The 22531-nt window shown below is 32.6% G+C and overlaps 1 protein-coding gene across 1 annotated transcript; it reads right to left on the minus strand.

Annotated features, from left to right (window-relative positions):
- Window positions 1-2784: 2784 nt before the first annotated feature.
- Window positions 2785-21599, minus strand: LOC122269353 (uncharacterized). Its single transcript, XM_071178893.2, has 2 exons — window positions 21499-21599; window positions 2785-5545 (listed from the first exon to the last, which is right to left on the minus strand). Exons 1-2 carry the CDS (start codon window positions 21551-21553, stop codon window positions 3018-3020), a joined length of 2583 nt encoding a protein of 860 aa, XP_071034994.2. The 5' UTR covers window positions 21554-21599; the 3' UTR covers window positions 2785-3017.
- Between the last annotated feature and the right edge of the window lie 932 nt (window positions 21600-22531).

Here is a 22531-nt window from a genome sequence, read left to right on the forward strand (position 1 = left end):
ATTTTTTCATCATACTTTAAAGCATGTCATAAAAACTAAATTTACTTTTCAGTTTTGTATTTTTTTTAGTAAGAGGGTAGTAAGAACTATAATTTTGAAAACCTGAATTTCAGGTATCGGATATGAACGGTGAAATTTCCAAATTTATATTTTAAATACCGCTTTATTTAATACTATTACCAAAATTATGTCTTTTTCAAAAAACAAAAACAAAAATTTTATTATTCCATACTATACGCGGCTATTTCTCCCGATATTTTTCCTCCATCCACCATTAAATTATATGATTTTAAACGAAATTCATGCAATATTTTTTTAACTACTGTAAAAAAAGTATGTGGCATATAGAATCAAATTGGTTCGTAATAAGATATAAGATGCTTGAGTTTTAATTAAATTACTTTTCATTTGATTGTTCTTCTGTTGATATTTGACTTTATGTTGAATATCTTTATACACCGATTGTAAAATAGCTAGCATAAAACAGCGCGGTGTTCGGAAAAACTAATTTCTTTTTTGTAATTAACTACATTTATTTTAGTTAAAATGCAGTCAACTGCCATAACAACTATGTTTTTAAAATGAAGTGAATGCAGATTTCTTTCGAAATGTAGTTGTTACCGAGAACGACAGAAATCAAGAGATTGTCGACTTTCCCCGGGTGAACGTCAACAATCACATAGTCGCTTAGGTGAATGCCCAAAATATTTGTTATATCCGATTTGATATTAAGCTATTCGTTGGTATAATTATATTTATTCTATATTTTGTTATATCCTGAGGATATTTTTGGAGAAACATCAGTGTTCAGAGATCCGGTTAAATGCATACTAGGCAGTGGCGTTGGACCTTAAAAATCATTGATGTAGGGCATACCGGGCAAATACAAAGCATTTCTAAGGTTATCTGAAATCCCGTGTTTATTTTGGTTTTAGCTATGCTCTTAAAACGTGTTATTACAAAACTAAATAAAAAACAACGGTACGTGAGATAAAAAAAGTTTTGTATTGAAAAGCAAAATTAAAAGAAAAATGAAACTAATGATAATTAATTTTGGTAAGAGTAAAATAATGAGCAATAAATAAAAGGCTGCATTAATGGAGAAATATTAGTTTTTCCTTGAAGAGAGTGTAAAAAATTGGCAAATTGTTATTGACGTTAGACAGGGTTCGAAAAACCGCCCGTCCTCGGCAGTCAATTCCCCGAGGACAACGAATTTCCCGAATCCGACGTCCGCGCGGACGGCCATTTTCCCGTTTATGTTCGTCATTTTCACTTTTTGTTATCTTACAAGAGTCTAGCGCCTCACTTCTAAAATGACCTTTTATTACTGTATAATGTAATCCTAGTATATGTAATCCTAGTATCTACTGATTCATTGTGCAATGTATATAAATGTTTGTAATAAATAGGAGAAAATTATATTTTTGTTTATTTAGAAACTACGGCTTAGTTTCAAAGCCGTAACAAGCCGTCCTCGAGGACGGGAAAAATTTCTGAGTTTTTTCGAGCCCTGACGTTAGAGATGCTTAATTAATTTTGGTAATTGAAACAGAAAAATACAAACTTTGAACTAAAAAACACAAACAAGAGAGAATATGTTCTTATTCGTTACGGGTAAAAGTAAAAAGTCGCCAAACAATTATAAACACCAATGATGCCTCATTTTTGTAGTAACGTTAGGGTGATTTGTCGTTTGCAGTTTTAATGGGTACAAAGCGCACTCTTACATAGGTATTACTAAGTATTTTATGAGTAAATTTGATGCTGATTACTGAATGTTGATGCTCATACTGATGCACCATTACTGAACCTTTGTATTACAGTTTTTTTAAAATTTATTTTGATGGGATGATCAACTAAATACGCGTTTTGCTTAATTTAACAAAGTAAAGCAAATGAGAAAGTCAACAAATAATAGTAAATAACCGTGGGAAGCTTTATAATTTGTGTCGGAATTTGTCTAAAAATTTTCTGTACTATTTTGTAGTGTTGTTGAGTACTGATTAATTAATGCTCATTTTTTTCCTTCCTGTATGAAGAGCGGGTATTCAGCTATTATCTTAATAAAACAATTTTGTGTATTCGATATGAAAACACTGCACTAAAATGACGAAAACAACCTAGCTATTTTTTACCAACTCTTGTTTATAATGAAGCAAAAAGGATATACATTAGAGGTCGCAAGCTTATATTTTTGCAAGGAAAAAGCAAAAAAAGATTGATCCTGAGAAGGAATTCAGAAAAATGGCATCAGGCGTGAAAGACGGAACACTGAATTTTAGTAAACGTTCAAAAGAGCCAGATATGTTTGACTACGTAAAAATCAGTCATCTCAACTAAGTTGGCTATATTATACGTATGAAGTACAGTAATACTCTAAAAGAAATATTTTCATCAAAACCAATAAATATAAGAATAAAAGAAAGACCTAATGCAGGAGGGCAGTTTTTTCTTCAAATTGTAAGAACATTTGCTGCCAGTAAGAGTGGCCTATTTAGAAGGCCTTGTCTAAGCATACATTGTCATGCCATGAGTGATAACGATGTTCTATCACATTTCTTCCCTTGCCTGCAGGCGCACTATTTAACAGGAAAATATACTGTGCATTTTTACGTTTATCATGTTTACGTCATGTCATGTATTACGTTTTAAGTCATGTCTTTGATATGCGTTTAGAGAGTTATTTATTCTTTGGAAATGAATTTTTTCCCCATATGACGGGTTAACAAAAGATTATTGCTTAAAAATTAGGTTGTAAGGACAAAAATTATAAAAGCTGTATAATTTTGAATTTGTTTTTAATAAATGCGTTTTATAAAATATGTACATTCATACAGGTGTGAACTAAACAAATGAACGTATTATTGATAAATTTGAAATATTGAATCTTTGTAGACTTTTTAAAATTTCTTTTCGATGCTTTTTCCATGCATTTCCAAACAAGATGAAGAGTATTTTATGTTATGCTTTTACTTATTTTTTTTAAACTTTCTGCTGCATAACCCTTTAAATCCTCATCCAATTGATATTCCGCCAGTTGATCCTCCTCCTAGTGTTATTCCACTTTTCAAACCTCCTCCTAATGCTGCCCCACCTTTCAACCCTAATCCTAGCCCTCCTATTTTTAACCCTCCTAATAGTTCTCCTACTTTTAAACCACCTCCTTGTACTCCAAATTTCAATCCTCCTCCTAATTCTGATTCGCCTTTTAATCCTGCTCCTAGTCCTCCTGTTATTGCTCCTCCTAATGCTGTAGCACCTTTTAATCCTAGCCCTCCTCCACCAATTAAACCTCTCCCTATGGTTGATCCACCTTTTATTCCCCCTCCTAATGCTGCTCCACCTCCTAATGCTGCTTCTCCTAGTAATGCTGCTCCTCCTGCTAATGCTGCTCCTCCTCCTAATGCTGCTCCTCCTCCTAATGCTGCTCCTCCTCCTAAAGCTACTCCTCCTCCTAATGCTGCTCCTTCTCCTAATGCTGCTCCTCCTCCTAAAGCTGCTCCTCCTACTAATGCTGCTACCCCTCCTAATGCTGCTCCTCCTCCTAATGCTGCTCTTCCTGCTAATGCTGCTCCTCCTCCTAATGCTGCTCCTCCTCCTAAAGCTGCTCCTCCTCCTAATGCTGCTCCTCCTCCTAAAGCTGCTCCTCCTCCTAATGCTGCTCCTCCTCCTATTGCTACCCCACTTTTTAATCCAGCTCCTAGTCCTCCTGTTAATGCTCCTCCCAATGCTGTAGCACCTTTTAATCCTAGCCCTCCTCCACCAATTAAATCTACCCCTATGGTTGATCCACCTTTTATTCCTCTTCCTAATGCTGCTCCCCCTCCTAATGCTAATCCTCCTCCTAATGCTGCTCCTCCTCCTAATGCTACCCCACCTTTTAATCCAGCTCCTAGTCCTCCTGTTATTGCTCCTCCCAATGCTGTAGCATTTCTTAATCCTAGCCCACCTCCACCAATTAAACCTCCCCCTATGGTTGATCCACCTTTTATTCCTCCTCCTAATGCTGCTCCCCCTCCTAATGCTAATCCTCCCCCTAATGCTACTCCACCTTTTAATCCAGCTCCTAGTCCTCCTGTTAATGCTCCTCCCAATGCTGTAGCACCTTTTAATCCCAGCCCTCCTCCACCAATTAAACCTCCCCCTATGGTTGATCCACCTTTTATTCCTCCTCTTAATGCTGCTCCCCCTCCTAATGCTAATCCTCCTCCTAATGCTGCTCCTCCTCCTAATGCTACCCCACCTTTTAATCCAGCTCCTAGTCCTCCTGTTAATGCTCCTCCCAATGCTGTAGCACCTTTTAATCCCAGCTCTCCTCCACCAATTAAACCTACCCCTATGGTTGATCCACCTTTAATTTCTCCTCCCAATGCTGCTCCCCCTCCTAGTGCTGCTCCTCCACCTAATGCTGCTCCTCCTCCTAATGCTGCTCCTCCTCCTAATGCTGCTCTTCCTGCTAATGCTGCTCCTCCTCCTAATGCTGCTCCTCCTCCTAATGCTGCTCCTCCTCCTAAAGCTGCTCCTCCTCCTAAAGATGCTCCTCCTCCTAAAGCTGCTCCTCCTCCTAATGCTGCCCCTCCTCCTAATGCTACCCCACCTTTTAATCCTGCTCCTAGTCCTCCTGTTATTGCTCCTCCTAATGCTGTAGCACTTTTTAATCCTAGCCCTCCTCCACCAATTAAACCTATCCCTAGAGTTGATCCACCTTTTATTCCTCCTCCTAATGCTGCTCCTCCTCCTAATGCTACCCCACTTTTTAATCCTGCTCCTAGTCCTCCTGCTATTGCTCCTCCCAATGCTGTAGCTCCTTTTAATCCTAGCCCTCCTCCACCAATTAAACCTCCCCCTATGGTTGATCCACCTTTTATTCCTACTCCTAATGCTGCTCCTCCTCCTCCTAATGCTGCTCTTCCCGAAGCTGTAGCACCTTCTAATCCTAGTCCTCCTCCACCAATTGAACTTCCACCAATTGAACCTCCCCCTATGGTTGATCCGCCTTTTATTCCTCCTCCTAATGCCGCTCTTCCTCCTGATGTTGCTCCTCTATTGAATGCTGATCCTGTTCTTATTAGACGTACTCCTTTTGTTTCAGTCCTGTATCTTGTCACTGTTGTTCCGTTTGCTAATCTTTCTTCAGTCCTGTATCTTGTCACTGTTGTTCCGTTTGCTAATCTTTCTTCAGTCCTGTATCTTGTCACTGTTGTTCCGTTTGCTAATCTTTCTTCAGTCCTGTATCTTCTCACTGTTGTTCCGTTTGCTAATCTTTCTTCTTTAATTAATCCTCCTCCTTGTGATACCTCTGTTTCTGGTTGTGCTCCTAATTGTAATGCCCCTGTTTCTGGTTCTGTTCCGCCTTGTGATGGCCATGCCTCTGATTCTGCTCCTCCTCGTGATGCCCCTGTTTCTGGTTCTGCTTCTCCTTGTGATGCCCATGTCTCTGGTTCTGCTCCTCCTTGTGATGCCCCTGTTTCTGGTACTGCTCCTCCTTCAATTTTTACTTCTTCTTCCAGCCCTACATCTTCGACTTGCAACTTTGCTTCCCCTGAGTGATAAAAGTAAACCGCAAGTCAATTTTTTTTTGAAAATAAAAATTAGAATGTACATCTTTCTGGTCTATAATAAAGACCAGTATACAACTTTAGTAAGTGATGAATCAGAAAGTACAGTGTATGACTCATGTGTATGAAAATCAGAAATTTCTTATGAATATTGGTATGATTTGACGAAGTGGAATTTTGAGCGCTAAGTTTTGGTTTTAGAATTAAGAAAGAACATGAATTATTATGTATTCAAAAATACCCACTTCTTTAGTTCTGGATTAACGCACACACTTAAAAGTGGTGAGCAATTGTTAGCGTTATTTGGGTGTTAAATTATTAATTAAAGGCTAGAAGTAAACATTGAATATCTAATATGCAACTCAAATTATGCAGAATTTTATATAACTTATCCAGTTTTTGGTAATTCTTTCTCTTTAGAGGACATTTTTTGCCAGGTAACAAAGCCGCGTACATTTGGCTGAATAAAAAGGGTGTTTGGCTAGCTAGAATTTTCTTCTCACCAAACGATTGATAAAAACCCTGCCCCCATTTTGCCTATACCTCCTAGAAAAGCGAAGGCCAAGGCACGGGTTACCGTTACAATTTGTTCCTTTAGTAATTCAGACGTAATGACATCTTCCGTATTTTCCATCACAGCACAGCTTTGTAGCCCTAACGTAGTGACGTCTTTTTTATTTTTCATCCATTGCACAGCTTATGTTCGTTACGTCAGATGACTAAATTGATCCGTGCTGAGGCCTTCTCTCTTCTAGAAGGTACTGATCTTGCACCGTGAGCTTTGAACTGCTGTTAACTGATATTTTCCCGATGTGCGCGAAATTAAGGTAAGTTAAGTTAATATTTTTTTTTTCTATTTTCAATTTTGAATGCGTGTTTTGTTTTTAAGTATTTTATTACATATCAATTTTCTGATTATTATTATCTTCCTACATGTTATATTGTGAGATTATATATCTATATTTAAGAACTAAATTCCATTGACTAAACGGTAACAAAGTCAGATTTATGTCAAAAATACTTTGAGTTAGAAAAAAAAATTCATTGTAGCCCAATAATCGATAACTTACCGATGAAATAAAATATCCTGCCAAAGATATATTAGATTTTAACAGAATCAAAGATTGTATTTTATTTACAAATATTTGTAAGTCCAAGCGCTAAAAATTAATGCTAAGTTTTCAGAATTGTACTTTACTTTATAAGAAAAAATTACTTCGATTATTATTACTAATTTATCAATAATAAAAACTGCGGTCAGATATCATTTGTAATAGAACATCATTTGTATTCATATATTTTTGTAAATAGAACATGATTTTAACTGTATTAAATAATACCAACGTATTATTGCTGTACTTAATGTCAATTTTTTTTAAAACTTTGTTTAGTAGCTGTTACTAAATTACTATCATTTTGCATATTTTATTCTCATAAATTGTAATTAGTATTGTATTTAATGGAAATGGTTTAGTAATAAGTAAGGTAAATGATATAGTAAATTAAATATTGTTGTTAAAGCTATGGTGGCTCAGGGGATAGAGCATTCGCCTCCCAATGAGACGGCACAGCTTCGAATCCCAGTAATAGCTGGTCGATATGAATTCTGCATCCAGCTCACACTGACCACAGTGATGGCGTAAAAAATCTCAGTGGTAGACGGATCATGGGTTAAAAGTCCCTAGCCATCGGACAAACCATGGGAGGTTTTCTTGGTTTTCCTCTACATGCACCGCAAATATGGGTTAGTTCCATCAAAAAAGTCCTCCACGAAGGCAGACTGGTTTAACCAAAGAATATACGTCGGTGAAGAATGCTAGCTTCCATAAACATAATGTAAATCAGTCCCTCATGGCTTAGTGTGGCCATTGTGTACGAAGATAAAAGGAACATTTAGTGACACAGCAGTCGAGGTCCTTGAAACGTGCTTTTGCACCCTCCACTCCGCCCAACCACCACTGGGGTTGGGAGGGAAAGAAAAGTCTTCTCTTTCTATTTATTGTTGGTTTGTTCTTTATTGTTGTACTAAACATTATTGTACCATTACGATACTTCTTTGAGAATACTTTTACATCCGCCATGTTCATTAAATCTGCTAACAAATGATAGAAAGAATAAAATGGCGTTTGGCGGGAGGCAGCGTACCCAACCATACACGTAGAGTTGTCCAAAGACCAGTTCACAGGTGACGCATCTCACTTCGCTTCTTATGCGCATGCGCCGGGTACATATGATGCTCTGCTAATTGTGAGTACGTTTCTTCCCCCGTAAGTTGTTTTTCTGGTATAGTATATTACACCGAGCAGTTTCCCAATTTAGTGACGTATTCGAAGAGCTGAACTTCTCCTTTCTATATTTTGTGGTTTAACCCATCACAGCAGTTGAACTATATGCAAGTTTTATTTAATACTTTTGCTATTTATTTATATGATTTAAACTGTTTTTAAATTATAAATGAAATTTTTATATTCAATCTTTCAAAAATCTATTTTTTACAATTATTTATATTTGATAGGGTTGATTTGTGTGCAGTCATCTAATAGTACGCAAGGTATAATCTATGCGAGACATTACATTAATTAGGATTTCTTACCATGTATTTTGTAATTTCAGATACCTTACTTAGCATTTCCTGTGAAGTAATTCATATCCCATGTGTTTAAATTTAACTTTGGATGCAGAGTGGTGGACTGCCCACATGGATAGAGATATAATGGGATGAACTAACTGATGTTGGTGACATCAGTTAGTTAATAACCCTGATAAATATAATTATGAGATGTGAATTGATTCTGTGGGGCTTAAGTATGGTAACTTGTTCACTTTTTTAATATTAGCCTGTCGAGCCTTTTAAGCTTCATCACCCAAAAAATATTTAAGTAATAGTATCAGTATGTGAGTATGCAGATGAGTATATTACCAAATCGTTTAACCCTTTGACACTGATAAGACACCCGTGTCCCTTTTAACAAAACTAATTACGGTCACAATAAAATACTTAAATAAATAATAAATCTAGGTTTGCTACAAGAGGTAGACTAGAAATAATTATATTTTAACAAATTAGATATACAATACGGCGTTCATTTAATTAATTCATCGTTACTTAACGTTCTAATTTATGTGGAGAAACTTAGCTGGGTCCAAGTCAGCAATATCCAGAATATTAAAACACCATCTTGTTTATAAATAACCAGCTGGTGCTGAGGTCATAGTTTAGGTGTCTGTGTATCAGTGATCTTCTTCTTGGGTAGCAAGTGCCTAATTTTATATAAAAGTTTTTTCTTTATATGACATTAAAATTACTGTAGCTATTAAATTTAATTAACTTTTTTATATTAAACTCTTTTTTATTTTTTATATTAAATTGATAAAACAAATTTAAAATTAAAAAAAAAAATCAAATTTAAAATTTAAAAAATAAAATTTACAAGATTTATCTTTGAAATTGAGAAGTATAATGAGTAAGCATAAACATAAAGATATATGATTGTTTCCGTCATCAATTATGGCATAATATTAAAATTAATTTGGGTATTACTTATTTATTCTGCAAAATAGTTAATATTTTTTCTTGTCATAATAATAGGAAGATGAACTAATTTTGAAAAAAATTAAGAGATTTTTAAGAAGTTAAACAGAACGCTTCTCTCCAAACATGAAATTTTATTCTTAGTGAATATTGATTACATTATATCTTGTTATTAGCCATATTTTTATTTCATTTATAAAAAGCAAATTTTATAATTCTTTCCCGCACCCTAATTAGTTTGTGTAAAATATGTGAACAATCAATGCAATCATTGAGTTGTGCAGTAGGCAAAAAAAAAAAAAAAAAAAAAAAAAAGAAAGAAAAAAAAAAGAAAAGATATCACCTTGAATAACTTTCGTTCTCGAATTTTCACTAGCTAAGTGTCAATCTTAATGATTCCTGGGGGTGGCCTCAAATGTGCTAATTATTGCTAACTAATAATTAAGTTATGAAATCAGACACAAAAACGCACTTTCTCTGAATAAACATACATAATATTTTACATATATGGAATCCTGACCCTTAAAATTAGGGGGTAAACAAAATTTCGAAAATATTGGGTAGTAAATTGGGGTGTAATAAAGATTTATATACATGGCGAATATTTTTTGGGGGCTGCTTTCTTTGCAAAGGAAACAGATTGTTTTCCTTTCTTCGTTGAAAATAAATTTTGAATCGATTTATAAATTATTTATGATTTTACAAGATTTTAGAATCTGAACGTTGAACTTTTTATCTGACATTATTGGTCTTTTTACAGCTGTTTTAACTTCATTTGTATGAAAATTTTCTACTAAAACCAAATTTACATACGTTATTAGAAATTTATGAAGAGTTGTAGGGCTAATTGCTTTAACACCTCTGTTCGAGTCTCTTAGGTAAGGGAAAAAAAGATCAAGTAAAAAAATTGAAGGAACTGAAAAAGAAAGCGATTTTTATGCACAATAACAAGGTCTTATAAAATTCACGATATTTCTTTTCCCTAAAATTGAAAAACTTTGCAAATGTTAAGTGGCATTTTAAAAGTATTTTGATATATATATATACACAGTGCTAACATTTATCACCAAATAGGGCTACTAAAGTTTCTTTGTTTTATTCCTTTATTTACAAACTTATTTTACGATTCCCACCATCCCTACCGACACCCGATACGATAGTCTCATTTTAGGTAGAGTTCGTAAGGTCCTTAAGAAATTAAAAATGTGGCAGCAAAACTAAGAAGATGTATTTTATTATGTTTATATTCACCACAACATTCAATATTTAATTTTAAAAACTTGTAACAGGTAATTAACATATTTATTTTAAGAGTAAAATGATGTATAATATATTGAGAAATTTAAAGATACTTAAGAATGTTGACTACGTATTCGTATTAATAATTATAACTAAATATTGAAAAAATTTATAAACATATTATTCCAAATCTGTGCATACGTTTTTATATTATTGAAATTGTATCAATTATTGAAAGAACAAACTAAAAAATAAAATTAAAAAACTGATGTATAATCACATTCTATCAGAAACATGCTTTTATAAAACGTAGTATTCGTCGAATAAAATGCTTTTATTCAATAAAATGTTTCATTCAAATATCTTTTTAAATTACGAATAAATTTTTAGAGGACTAAAAAGAAGCATCGTATTTTATAATTTAAAAAAAAAGGATTAGCAATCGGTTATTAGTGAAAAAATATGAATGAAATTTTAAGCTACTCGCGCGTAAGTAAAGTTTCTCGTAAATTAACCACATTTAAATATTAATCTCCCCACTTAAATATTTCTTCATTGTCGCCAAATTATTTTTTTAAGTTTAATTTTTCTCGTCTTCTACCTAATAAAAACTTTAGAAATTTAAGATTTTGTAATAGAAAAATACGTAGCTTAATATGGTAGAAGAAAATTTATACCTTATATTTCTAATTTTTTTCATCCACAATTAAATTAAATAAAAAAAATAGTAAATAATTATTTAAAATTATTTTTGACCTGAAATTATCTTTGGGTAAATGAGTTTTATAAGTGTGTGTAATTTTTTTTTGATTTGCTGAATTAGTTTTAAAAATATGACTAAAAACGCAAAAAGTGCAATTAACATCAAAGGATCCGAACTTTGGATCGCTCACATGATAAAACTATGGGGAGAAAATACGAGTACAGAGAAAGTACGTTTGTGTCTGATTTCGTAACTTAATGAATAGTTAGCATAAAATATTTTGCACATTTCAGATCACCCCCAAGAAACATTAAGAATGACACTTAGTACGTGAAAATCCAATCATTAGAACGATAGTTATTCAGATTGATATCTTCCCCCCCCAACTGTACCTAGTTGTTAAAAAGGCTGAGATCTTGACCAATAATAATAATAATAATTAATAATCATAGGAGCATCCATAAAAATATATATATGCATGGAACTTGTGTCAAGTTATCAGATCACCAAAACCAAAAATCTAAGTCTCTCACGGATAAGGATTCACAATACTTGGCTTCTATCGCCGTTTACACCAGGTGGCGGCATCAGAATGTTGTTGTTTGCGCATGTGCATTTGCTCAAGCAGGTGTACGTGGAGACACGAGTTTACCTACATTAACAAAACAATAATAATAATAATTTAAGTTGCGAGAACTGTGGTGGCTAAGGGGTTAGAGCACTCGCCTCCCAATGAGGTGAGTCAGGTTCGAATCCCAGCAGAGCCTTATCAGACTGTAGACGGATCATGGATTAGAGTCCCCTTGCTGTCGGGTTAACCGTGGGAGATTTTTGGGGGGCATTTTTTCTCCATTTAACGCAAAGGCTGGTAATTTCCATCAAAAAGTTCTCAATGAAGGCTAATTTGTTCCATTGCTTGATCCAGGAATTTCAGGAGTTGAACGTTGATAGTTGTAAACTCAGAATAGAGTCGGCTGCTATACGCTGGTTATAAAATAAAATTTAAATTGCTAAAATTAGTTTTCAACAAATGTTCTAAACCTGTAACTGTTAGTGAATATTCAATAAATATATTATTTTACATTGTTATGAGTGACTATTCAATATCCTATTTAAAACAGTACAAAAAAATTTTGAGAAAGAAAATTCAATACGCCCATTTTCTCTTTCATAGAAAAGTAAAGCTTTGGAATTTGAACCAGTCTCACTTAGAATAAAAAAAAACATCTGGCATCCTGACGATTACAAAAGAAAAATAACTCATGAAGGAATTTTGAATTTTAAGCGAATTATAGCAGCTACTAATACATTATGGTTTTAATTTCCAATTAGTGTATTAGAAGACTAGCAGGGCAAGACAGCCTGTTTGGCAGAGCGCTGGACTCACGTTCGTAAGAAAGAGAGTTCGAATCCAGTCGGCCGAAGATTCCCAGTGTAGTAAATGGTGATTGATGCACGTTAAATTTGTTGGATCACAAAGTGATCCCTGTTCCCATAACAAGTTATACCTCTGGGGGTACTGAATTGGAGATTGATCTGGTTCAGATCAAAGTTACAATTTATGGATGAATGAATGGATGTATGAATGGGTGCTCCCCATAAACGGGTGGGACGTATGGGTGTGGCAGAAGTTGAATTCTTGGCCCCATATGGCGCCACTAGAAAAAAAAAGAACTATCGTAACCTTTGCATTAATGGTTTACGACAGAAGGTTTGCACGAGTTGCCCTGTAATTTAAAAATATCTAAATTTTTGATAAAAATCGTTTAATATCTTAACTCATTTCGAGAACGACGCATTCTTCAAAGTTTTATAGCTTTTTAAAAATATTTTAAAAACTGTAAGATTATGATTGTGTGATGAATGAAAACCGAAAAATTATCAGATTACAAATTTTTTGCTTGTAATATTTCCTTACCCTAGTTGTTAAAATTATAAAGTGAATCACGTAAAGTTTACAGACAGTTTAATTCGTATATTTCAGAGAATTTGAAGGCTTTACGGTAAATGACTCCGATATGGGCACTACCTACAATTTTGAATGTAGATCCATTTATTATTTTAAAATGAATTTGAAGATTCATAATTTTGAAAATAACTCTATTTGTCTAGTCAATTTGTCTAATCAATGTCAGAAACTTAAATAGGTATAGGTACAAAATTATACTTTTTTATCATGTAACTCTTATAACTGTCATAACTTTTAAACTTTTTTTATATCGACTTTGTTCTAATCAGTTTAGCGTAGAAAAAGTACCCATCATCCAAATTTCGTTTGTCTATACAGCTATGTCAGGTAGGTAAAAGGAAAAACTAAAAAATAGTATTTTGTATAAATATTTACATTAATAACTTTTTGGACTATTAGTTCCATTAAATTTCTTTAGAGCTTATTTGATTCAGCTTTAAAAAGTACATTGCAAATAATGCCTCGAATCTCTACATAAAGTTCTTAGATGTGGCAGTTAATGTATATCAAAAATTGTAATTATTATTCTTCATACTTTCTTATTGGATTAAGCTTAAAAAGTGCATAACAAATAATACCTCGCATGTCTAAATAAAATTCATAGATGTGTAAGTTTATAAAGTTTAAAAATTGTAATTTTTAATCTTCATACTTTCTTATTCGATTATGCTTAAAAAGTATACAACAAATAATACCTCGCAGTCTAGGTAAAACTCTTAGATGTGCAAGTTAACATAGATCAAAAATAGTAATTATTATTATTCATACTTTCTTATTCGATTCAGCTTAAAAAGTAGATAGCAAATAACACCTCGCATGTCTAGATAAAATTTTTAGATGTGTTTGTTAATATACATCAAAAATAGTAATTATTTCTATTCATACTTTCTTATTCGATTCAGCTTAAAAAGTAGATAGCAAATAACACCTCACATGTCTAGATGAAACTCTTAGATGTGCAAGTTAACACAGATCAAAAATAGTAATTATTATTTTTCATACTTTCTTATTCGATTCAGCTTAAAAAGTAGATAGCAAATAATACCTCGTATGTCTAGATGAAATTGTTAGATGTGTAAGCTAATATACACCAAAAATTGTACTTATAAATTTACGTACTTTCTTAATACCTAATGACTTATGAACTATTAGTCGTAGCAACTTGTATAAGGTTTCAGTTTATTCATAAAAAACAAAATACATATACATAGACAAAATATATAGGAAACAATACCTCACTTTTTTGCATAGTAAAATTTTAGCATTTTCACTTTTGTCTCCTTTATTTATACCTATACGATTCAATTACAATTGGTTCAATAGCTATATTTTTAAAAATTTTCGTTGAAAAATGAATATTAGTTGCCCTGTTATGCTTTCTACGTATAATGAAAGAGCAGAGAAAAGTGTTGATAACAGTTATAAAAGGCTTCACATAGAAAGAAAGAGTAGGAGACGTGCTGTCATACATGTTGCTTTTTAAAAGCATATAGTTTTGTTACTGCAAGTTTTTCTATTGCATACCATTTACTTCAACTTAATTTTTTTATTTTAATAACTTATTATTGATAAAAAACTTTAATTTCTTAAAGAGGAATTTGTTTTAATGATTTTAATGATTGATTTACGCTAGATCACATTTCAAATGATGTGTTTAGCGGCTCAGTTAAGTACCGAGAGCAGCAAGCATGTTTTGCAAAGCAAACCAAATTAGACTGCGTAGCAATCTTTGATTATAAAAGGAACTCACTACTAGAATAAAATTTTTCTAAACGATTTTTTTTGGGTCAACTTATGAAGGATTTAGAATCACATTCAATAACTCTCTCAGACAAGTGTGCCAACACACAAGATAGACAAGTGGTTAGACTACAAAGATTTTGACCTATTTTTTTATTTAGAATAAACTTTGTTTTTGATAAAAGAAATTAAATTAAACAAGTAGTGAATTTACAAGGGTAGACAACAGGTCTAGTTTCGCGGTATTTGAAATCTACGTTGAAATTCTATCTATAGAACTTTCTTTCTATTATATTTAAGTATAAAGACAATTTTGACAGAGGGAAACAAAAAACATGAAACGTGATATTATTTACTTACTACCAACAGGTGCAACACACCTACACCTACAGGTTACTTGCACCAACAGGTCAAAACACACCAAAACAATAGCAAATTTCATTTTCTCCATTAAAAATGAAACTAACCGTATAAAACTTGGAGAAGGAAATAAATTTGTCAAGCTATGCGTAACAAGATATTTAAATATAAAAAATCAAGATCATGATTTATTAATTCAGTCATCAAATTTCCTATAAGTGATATTTGCTAAAACATCAAAAAAGATTTTTATTATAAAAGTAACTATTGTTCTTGTGTCAGATCAATTATTGCTTCAAGCATTCCTCGTGATATAAGAATGGATTTCTTAAAAAATTGATCTTAATGAAAAATAATTAGTGTTATTTCCCCTTCTCATTGAAATGAATTATTTCCTGTTAGATTATTTTAAGTATTGACTTAATTTAAAAAAAAAATTGGAAGGTAAGGACTGAAAATCAAGGATCATGATTTTCTAAGGTTCATGACTCTTGCTAAGAAAATACACAAGCGATAATGGATTCAACAGCCACTTTTGTTTCTTAAAGAAAAAAAAATTCAAAGCAAAAGTATCTGATACACAAAAAATGATAATAATAATGTTCGATTAATTTGTGAAATGGCATAATAGCAGCCGAATTCCAAAAAAAAAATTATAGGCCTATTTTGACACAATTTTCCACAATAAGATTAAAGTAAAAAGCAGAATTAAGTTAATTTGAGAAATAAAAGTGCAGTTTTAAATGCGTATGAACTGGGGAAAACATAAGCAGGGAGACATAAAGGGGTAACGCCTCTAGTGGCGTACAGTAACATTTCCGAATTTGGGTTGCTCAGCTGTTCTCAATCATTATGAAATGCCCTACATGCCTCCCAACTGTAAATCCGCTATACTAGATCATCCTTTATATTATTGCATTTTTAACAAATTGCATTGTTTAATAAATTTATTTGTAATGTGTGTTAGCATTTCTGAACAAAACGTTCAATATGCTGTAGAAATGTTGAATCGAAGCGTAAAAACATTGATCGTTTATTTTATTTGCACTTATACTTATGATTTTCTTCGTGTATACGCACATTGCATTTTTATTTATTTATTTATTTTTTATTTATTTATATATCCATTTATTTATTTATTCATGATTAAAATTTTTGTTGTTGAAATTTTCAGCATTTTGCATCTGGTTAATACTATAAAACAAGATAATTCACATAGTGTTCAATTCCAACTCGGGAGCAATCAGAAAGTATTACTTCTGAAACATATTTTTTTTTAGAATAAAACTACATTTATCTACTCTATTAAAATATTTCGTCCTTGGTAAATTGAAGATGGTAGCTAAAACTCTCCACGCGAGAAGGAACATACTTTGAGTATCCATATTTAGCCCTATCCCTGATTTTGAAAATAATTCCCAGCTTTCTTTTAACTATTTCTGTATACAATTATTTAGAATGTCTCCTAATAGATACAGCAGAGAGCAAAAGATTTCAAAACGGTATGTTTTTCGATAAGCAAAATTTCTTAATAACGTTGTCGTTCAATTACGTCGCACTGGAGCTGCATAATGGGTTATTGGCGACGGTTCGGGAAACATCCCCGAGGATGATCCGAAAACATGCCATCACAATTTTGATCCTCTTCAGAGAGGATGGCACCCCCACTTCGGTAGCCCAACGACCTGAACGAGAAGTCGAGCACTTTACTGTAGAGCAATTTTAAGAGGACCAATACCGCACACCCTCGGTCCCTACGCAGACTGATCCAAGTGGTTACCCACCATATATAGCAGTACTTTTACTTTCGTTACTTGTACCGCCGGTACAAGTAAAAAGTACGTACTTTTACTTGTACTTCGTTACTTTTTAAATTTAGTACTTTTACTTGAACTTTCGTTACTTTTTTAGGGAAAAAATACAAGTATTTGTAACGGAAATGTCGAATGAAATCGTTACTTTTTTCTTAAATTCGGTAAGCTTTCAAAAAAAAATCCAATCGATATCCAATCGTAAAAAAATTATATGTGAAATATAATACTGCAGTACCTTTTAGTGCTCCCATGGAGCGCTTATTCAGCATGGCTAACCACGTTCTGAGAAATTCTCGCAGCAGACTCAGTGACACCACTTTCGAAATGTAATTATTTTGCAAAATGAATAAAAATATTAATTAGCAAATTATTTTCATTCATTTTCGAGTTTTATGCATTTATTTAATACATTTTAAATAAAAAATTTTGGATTTTGTTATTACGTTCTTCAATTTATCATTTTGAACTCACTAATAATACATTTTTGTCTTAATACATTTTTTACCAAATACATTTTGACCTAGTACATTTTTTACTAAAATTATGTATATGCCCGACCTTGTCAAACAACGACCAGTCAAATCTCTAAGAACTTCAGAACTATTTGTGCTATTGAAAACTATTATAATTACTATTTTAACTCTTGAAAACTCGAAGATATTAATTTAGCCGCTGATACTAAAATTCGTTTACAAATTTTAATTATTCCGTTAGGCAGAAATGTTCGGAAAATGATTTTCTCGCATGACTTCAGCATTAGTCAATGTTACAAATAAAACTGTAGACTGTTCTGTTTCAACTTATACTGCACATTCAATTATCTTTTACTAGCTCAAAGGTCACAAAGCTATCTGAAACCCCGTGTTTGCTTTGTTTATGTTTGTCCTTTTAAAACGCGTTTCTATAGAGTAAAACAATTTTATATCAATGGTAATTTAAATAAATAAAAATAATAATCTAAAAATTAAAATCAATAGACAAAATTTCTTTTTCGTGCAAATTCATAAAAAGTTTGATATTAAAATTATATTTGATTTTAAAATTATATTATACGATTATATTATAAAATTATATTATAATATTCTTCCGAATTTAAAAATAAATTAATGTCCATAACTTTCAAAATTAAAAATAATTAAATAAATAACAACAATTTTGCAAAAACAATAAAGAACATAAGAATATTATTCAATAAAAGCTTAGGTTACTTTGAATTTTCGATTTCCTAAAAATGTACATTTAAATCGTTACCTTTTTTGTTTAGTACTTGTACTTTTACTTGTACTTTTTACTCGTTACTTTTCAAAATGAGAACTTTTTACTTTTTACTCGTTACTTTTTAAAATAAGAACTTTTTACTTTTTACTCGTTACTTTTTTTGAAAATGCTTGTACTTTTACTCGTTACTTTTTAAAAGTAACGTTGCCATATATGTTACCCACCCTCACACTGAGAGCGGCCAATGATGCTTGAATTCGGTGATCTGCTGGGAAACCGTGTCTTAACGATCCGCGTTCTGCGGGACTCTTAATAATATAAACTAGTAATTTGTAGCTTTTAGTCATCTGGCATGGGGAACATCTAATAATAGAATTGGGAATTTTTTATTTAACAAACACCAAAAAAAGAATTTGAAAAATTGAAATCAAAAGTTTTGAGATGGTTTAACACAATTCATGCTTTTAATACCTAACTTAAATATATGCAATAATTTCTCACACAGGGGGGTCCTAAAGCCCTTGCAAAATAGTTAGGGTTGTTTATACGGAGCTACTTAATATCTTCACTTTCACCCACTTTCAGAAAAAATTATGGCTATATATTTTAATTATTAGGGGCTATTCTGTGTAGGAAAATGATAGCAAGAAGTAGGAATATATGGGAAATAAGTCAACCAACTACGAAAATAATCCACTCTAAAAAACCTTTTTAATGATTTTATGTGCCGGGATAGCCTGGTCGGTAGGGCGCTGGGCCCATGTCCGAGAGTTCGTGGGTTCGAATCCCGCCGGCCGAAGACTACCCGTGTAGCAAATGGTGACTGATGCACATTAAATTTGCCGAGTCGCAAAGTCCTCCATGTTCCCATAACAAATCAACACCTCTGGGGGTACTGGATTGGAGATTGATCGTTCTCTGATTCAGGTCAAAATTACGATCAGTGGATGATGGATGGATGTATGAATGGGTCCACCATATAAACAGGTGTGACGTATGGGTGTGGCAGAAGTCGAATTCTTGGCCATAGATGGCGCCACTGGAAGACAAGAACAATAGCACCCTTCTGCCTTAACAGGTATACGTCAACAACATCAATTTTATGTTTAGCATACGTCAGCAGCAACAATGATTTTATTTTCTAATATATTTTGCTAAATCTGTTTATGTTGTATAGAAGTTTATATCTCTCTCGTTTAGCATTTACCAATTTTTTTGGCTATGGAACCCTAAATGATCGATCTTCTTTTGGCGAAACTCCGACTTTTTAAACAAATTATTGTGATAATTGAATAATTGTGAACGTATTAACTAATAAAAGTCTATTACATTTTGAAAATATTTAATACGAGGATTGACATGGACGTAAAATATCCTCAGTGGAAGACTGACCATGGGTTAGAGTTCCCTTGTCATCAGGCTTGCCGTGATAGGTTTTCATGGTTTCCCTCTCCACGTAACGCGAAAGAGGGTTAGTTCCATCAAAAAGTTCTCCGCGAAGGCAAATATCTCATAATACTTGATCCAGGAGTTTCCTTGTCTTCTGGATTAGGTTCAAAATTACAAGCTTACGGAGTTGAACATTGGTAGCCGTAAATTGAAAATTAGTCGGCTGTTCAACGACGGTTATAAAATAAAATAAGAGGATTGAGAAATATTTTCTTCATCTTAACATTATGTTTATGTTATGTTTCTTAAATTACGTTTTGTGTCCGACTGTGGAATTCAGTCCCAAATCTGAATATAGTCTAGCAATAATTATACGTTTAAGGTCAAAATAAATACAATAAGCGGAATTATGTTTTTCGTTGTAATGAAAACTTAATAGAACTGCTATAAGAGATAAAAATTATTGTTAGGGAAACGTATTTGTCTCTTAACAAATTTAATTATTTTATTATGCTTTAACAAGCTCGATGGAAAATGCTAACATAAATTTTTAAAAAGGCATAATCTTTCAGAAGAAAATTTATTCATAGTAATCTATTTTTTTAAAAAAACATTGCCAATTTTTATTGGCATTTTACTTCAAAAAATTCCATGAAAACAACCGAAATACCAAATGAATAATGTATTTTTAACTAGGATCTAAATATTTTCATTAATAATTTCGTCAGATTACAAAAATTGTTAGAAAAATCTGATTAAGAAAGAAGCCTAACTCTCGGAATCTCTTAAACTCTTCCACGGAACCCTAGGGTTTCGCGGAACACTATTTGGGATCCAATTTTTTAGTCCCTCATAAGTAATTTAACTGTTAAAATAATACGTCCACCCTTCAAATCACATTAATAGCAATACAATTAGCTAAATGTGATTAATTTAGAAAAGAGACGTACCCAGAAGATGATCTGCGATGGAAGAAAATAAAAGTCGTATTCAAGTAGTTATTTTAATAAAAACCAACTGGGATAATGTCGGTTTTTTTCATCCTTGATGTCAGGCTAACCTTGGAAGGGTTTTGAGGTTTTCATCTCTATGTAGCACAAAAGCGGTTAAGTTCCATTGAAGGATCCTTCACGAAGGCAAATTTCCCCCAGTACTTGATCCAGGAGTTCCCTTGTCTTCTGGATTGGGTTTAAAATTAATTATAAGGCTACGGAGTCGAACATTGGTAGTCATAAATCCAAAACTTTGTCTGCTGTTCAACGACGCGGTTATGAAATAAAATAAATTAAAGTGCAGAGCAATTAAACCACTGATTATTGAAACCCTAAGATATTAGCCGGCCTAAAGCACAACCACAAGCGAAGTGATCTTGTAAAGTTAGAAAAGCAACAAGTTGAAACAGAAAGTAAGAATGACATATCGGAAAATGTGGAAAAGATTGTAGTACGGTGGAATTGAAATGGTTGAAGTTATATGCAATTGAAAAAAATAACAAAAATGCATTCGATAGATTTCGGGAAAAATGGCGTGATAACTATTTTCTTTCTGTTTAACTATTTTTATTAAAATAAACTATTCTTATATTGGAATAAAATTAAAAAAAAAAGATTTAAAAAAAATATTTTTGCAATATATAGCTTATTAATTACTAAAAATCCCAAATATATAAAATTCTCAATTTCGAATTTTTGGTTGCAGATGCTGACTTGTCAACTGCACGGCAGAATAGAGATTTCGCATTTCTAGTTGTAATCCCGCTTGCTCTTTATGTTAAGTAACTGAGCATAAACACATGAAGTAGGCAAACGCCAGTGTCGGTTATGTGCACTTTTTAACTGGTAAAAAAGTAATAAAATAGTTAACGAACATGCGCAGTTACTTCAAAATTTATGTACGTAGCGAGTGAGTTGACACTTAAAATTGCGAAATCTCTCGAATGATGATTAATTCGAAATATGCTATAATAAACTTACCGTGCGTGATTAAAATAAATATAAAAACACATAACGGCAAAATGATGGATTTCATTTTCTTGAGTTAAAACGATATCGATCGCTAGTAAGCAAATAAATCTGAAGAATTTTTAAAAAATCCTCGAGTTTTATAAGAAAACATTAATCACAAAAAATAACATTAAGTGATATCAAATATTTTTAATGCTAATTAAATTGATAAAAAAATATCTGATATTTGAGTAGAGAATCTGATGTACTTTTGTCCTTGAAATGAACGGTTATTGCAAAATTATTTGTAATTAGTCAATTGTTTCATAGGTGCCGTTTCTCTAAATATTCTTTACAAAAATATATCTTCTCTGCATCAATATACAAGTATAATAGCGAAAGTCTGTCTGTATTTATGTTCGTTAAAAACTCGAAAACGGAAACACTAATTTGAATCGTGTTGTTTTCTACAGTTTGCTATTTTTTATGGGGTGGTTTGTTAATAGTCGTCGCTTTAAGGCGTCGTGTGGTTCACACGCTATATCGAAAATACAAAATTACATTGTATTAATCCATTACTACAGATTAAATTTTTCTTAATATCTTTTGAACAGCTTCACCGATTTAAATTAACAATAATTGGAATAATCGGGATAATAATAAGATAAAAATGTTTGCTCGGTATGCATCTTTTTGCACGGACTTCCCTTCAGTGATGATTTTTTAAGGTACTGAGCTATTGTCCGGTATACATTTAACCAGTATTCCTAAAGTGCCTTCTTTGGTTCTTTGCTATTGCCCGCATTTCCTACACTTATTTTTAATAACCAGTTAATTGCCAGTACCCCATATTTCCTACACTGATGTATTTTAAGATTAAGTAAAACTTCCTGGTTCATAATTGCCAGGTATTCTCTATACTGATTTTTTAAGGTTAAGTGACACTTACCGGTACAAATTTGACCAGTATTCCTTACACTGATAATTATTTTAACTGAAATACTGCTGATTTAATAAAATTGCTAAGTCGCAAAAGCAAATAATGTTATAAATTTTCCATCAA

This window comes from Parasteatoda tepidariorum, chromosome 6, assembly GCF_982258835.1.
Source record: "Parasteatoda tepidariorum strain Cologne lab strain chromosome 6, Ptep-v5.0, whole genome shotgun sequence".
Classification (NCBI taxonomy): Eukaryota; Metazoa; Arthropoda; class Arachnida; order Araneae; family Theridiidae; genus Parasteatoda; species Parasteatoda tepidariorum.

Bases quoted from the DNA above. Each gene is read 5' to 3' on its own strand.
- LOC122269353 (XM_071178893.2), bottom strand. From the start codon at position 21,553: ATGAAATCCATCATTTTGCCGTTATGTGTTTTTATATTTATTTTAATC. The intron at 5,546-21,498 runs GTAAGTTTATTA...TTTATCACTCAG, and splicing joins ATTTATTTTAATCACGCACG to GGGAAGCAAAGTTGCAAGTC.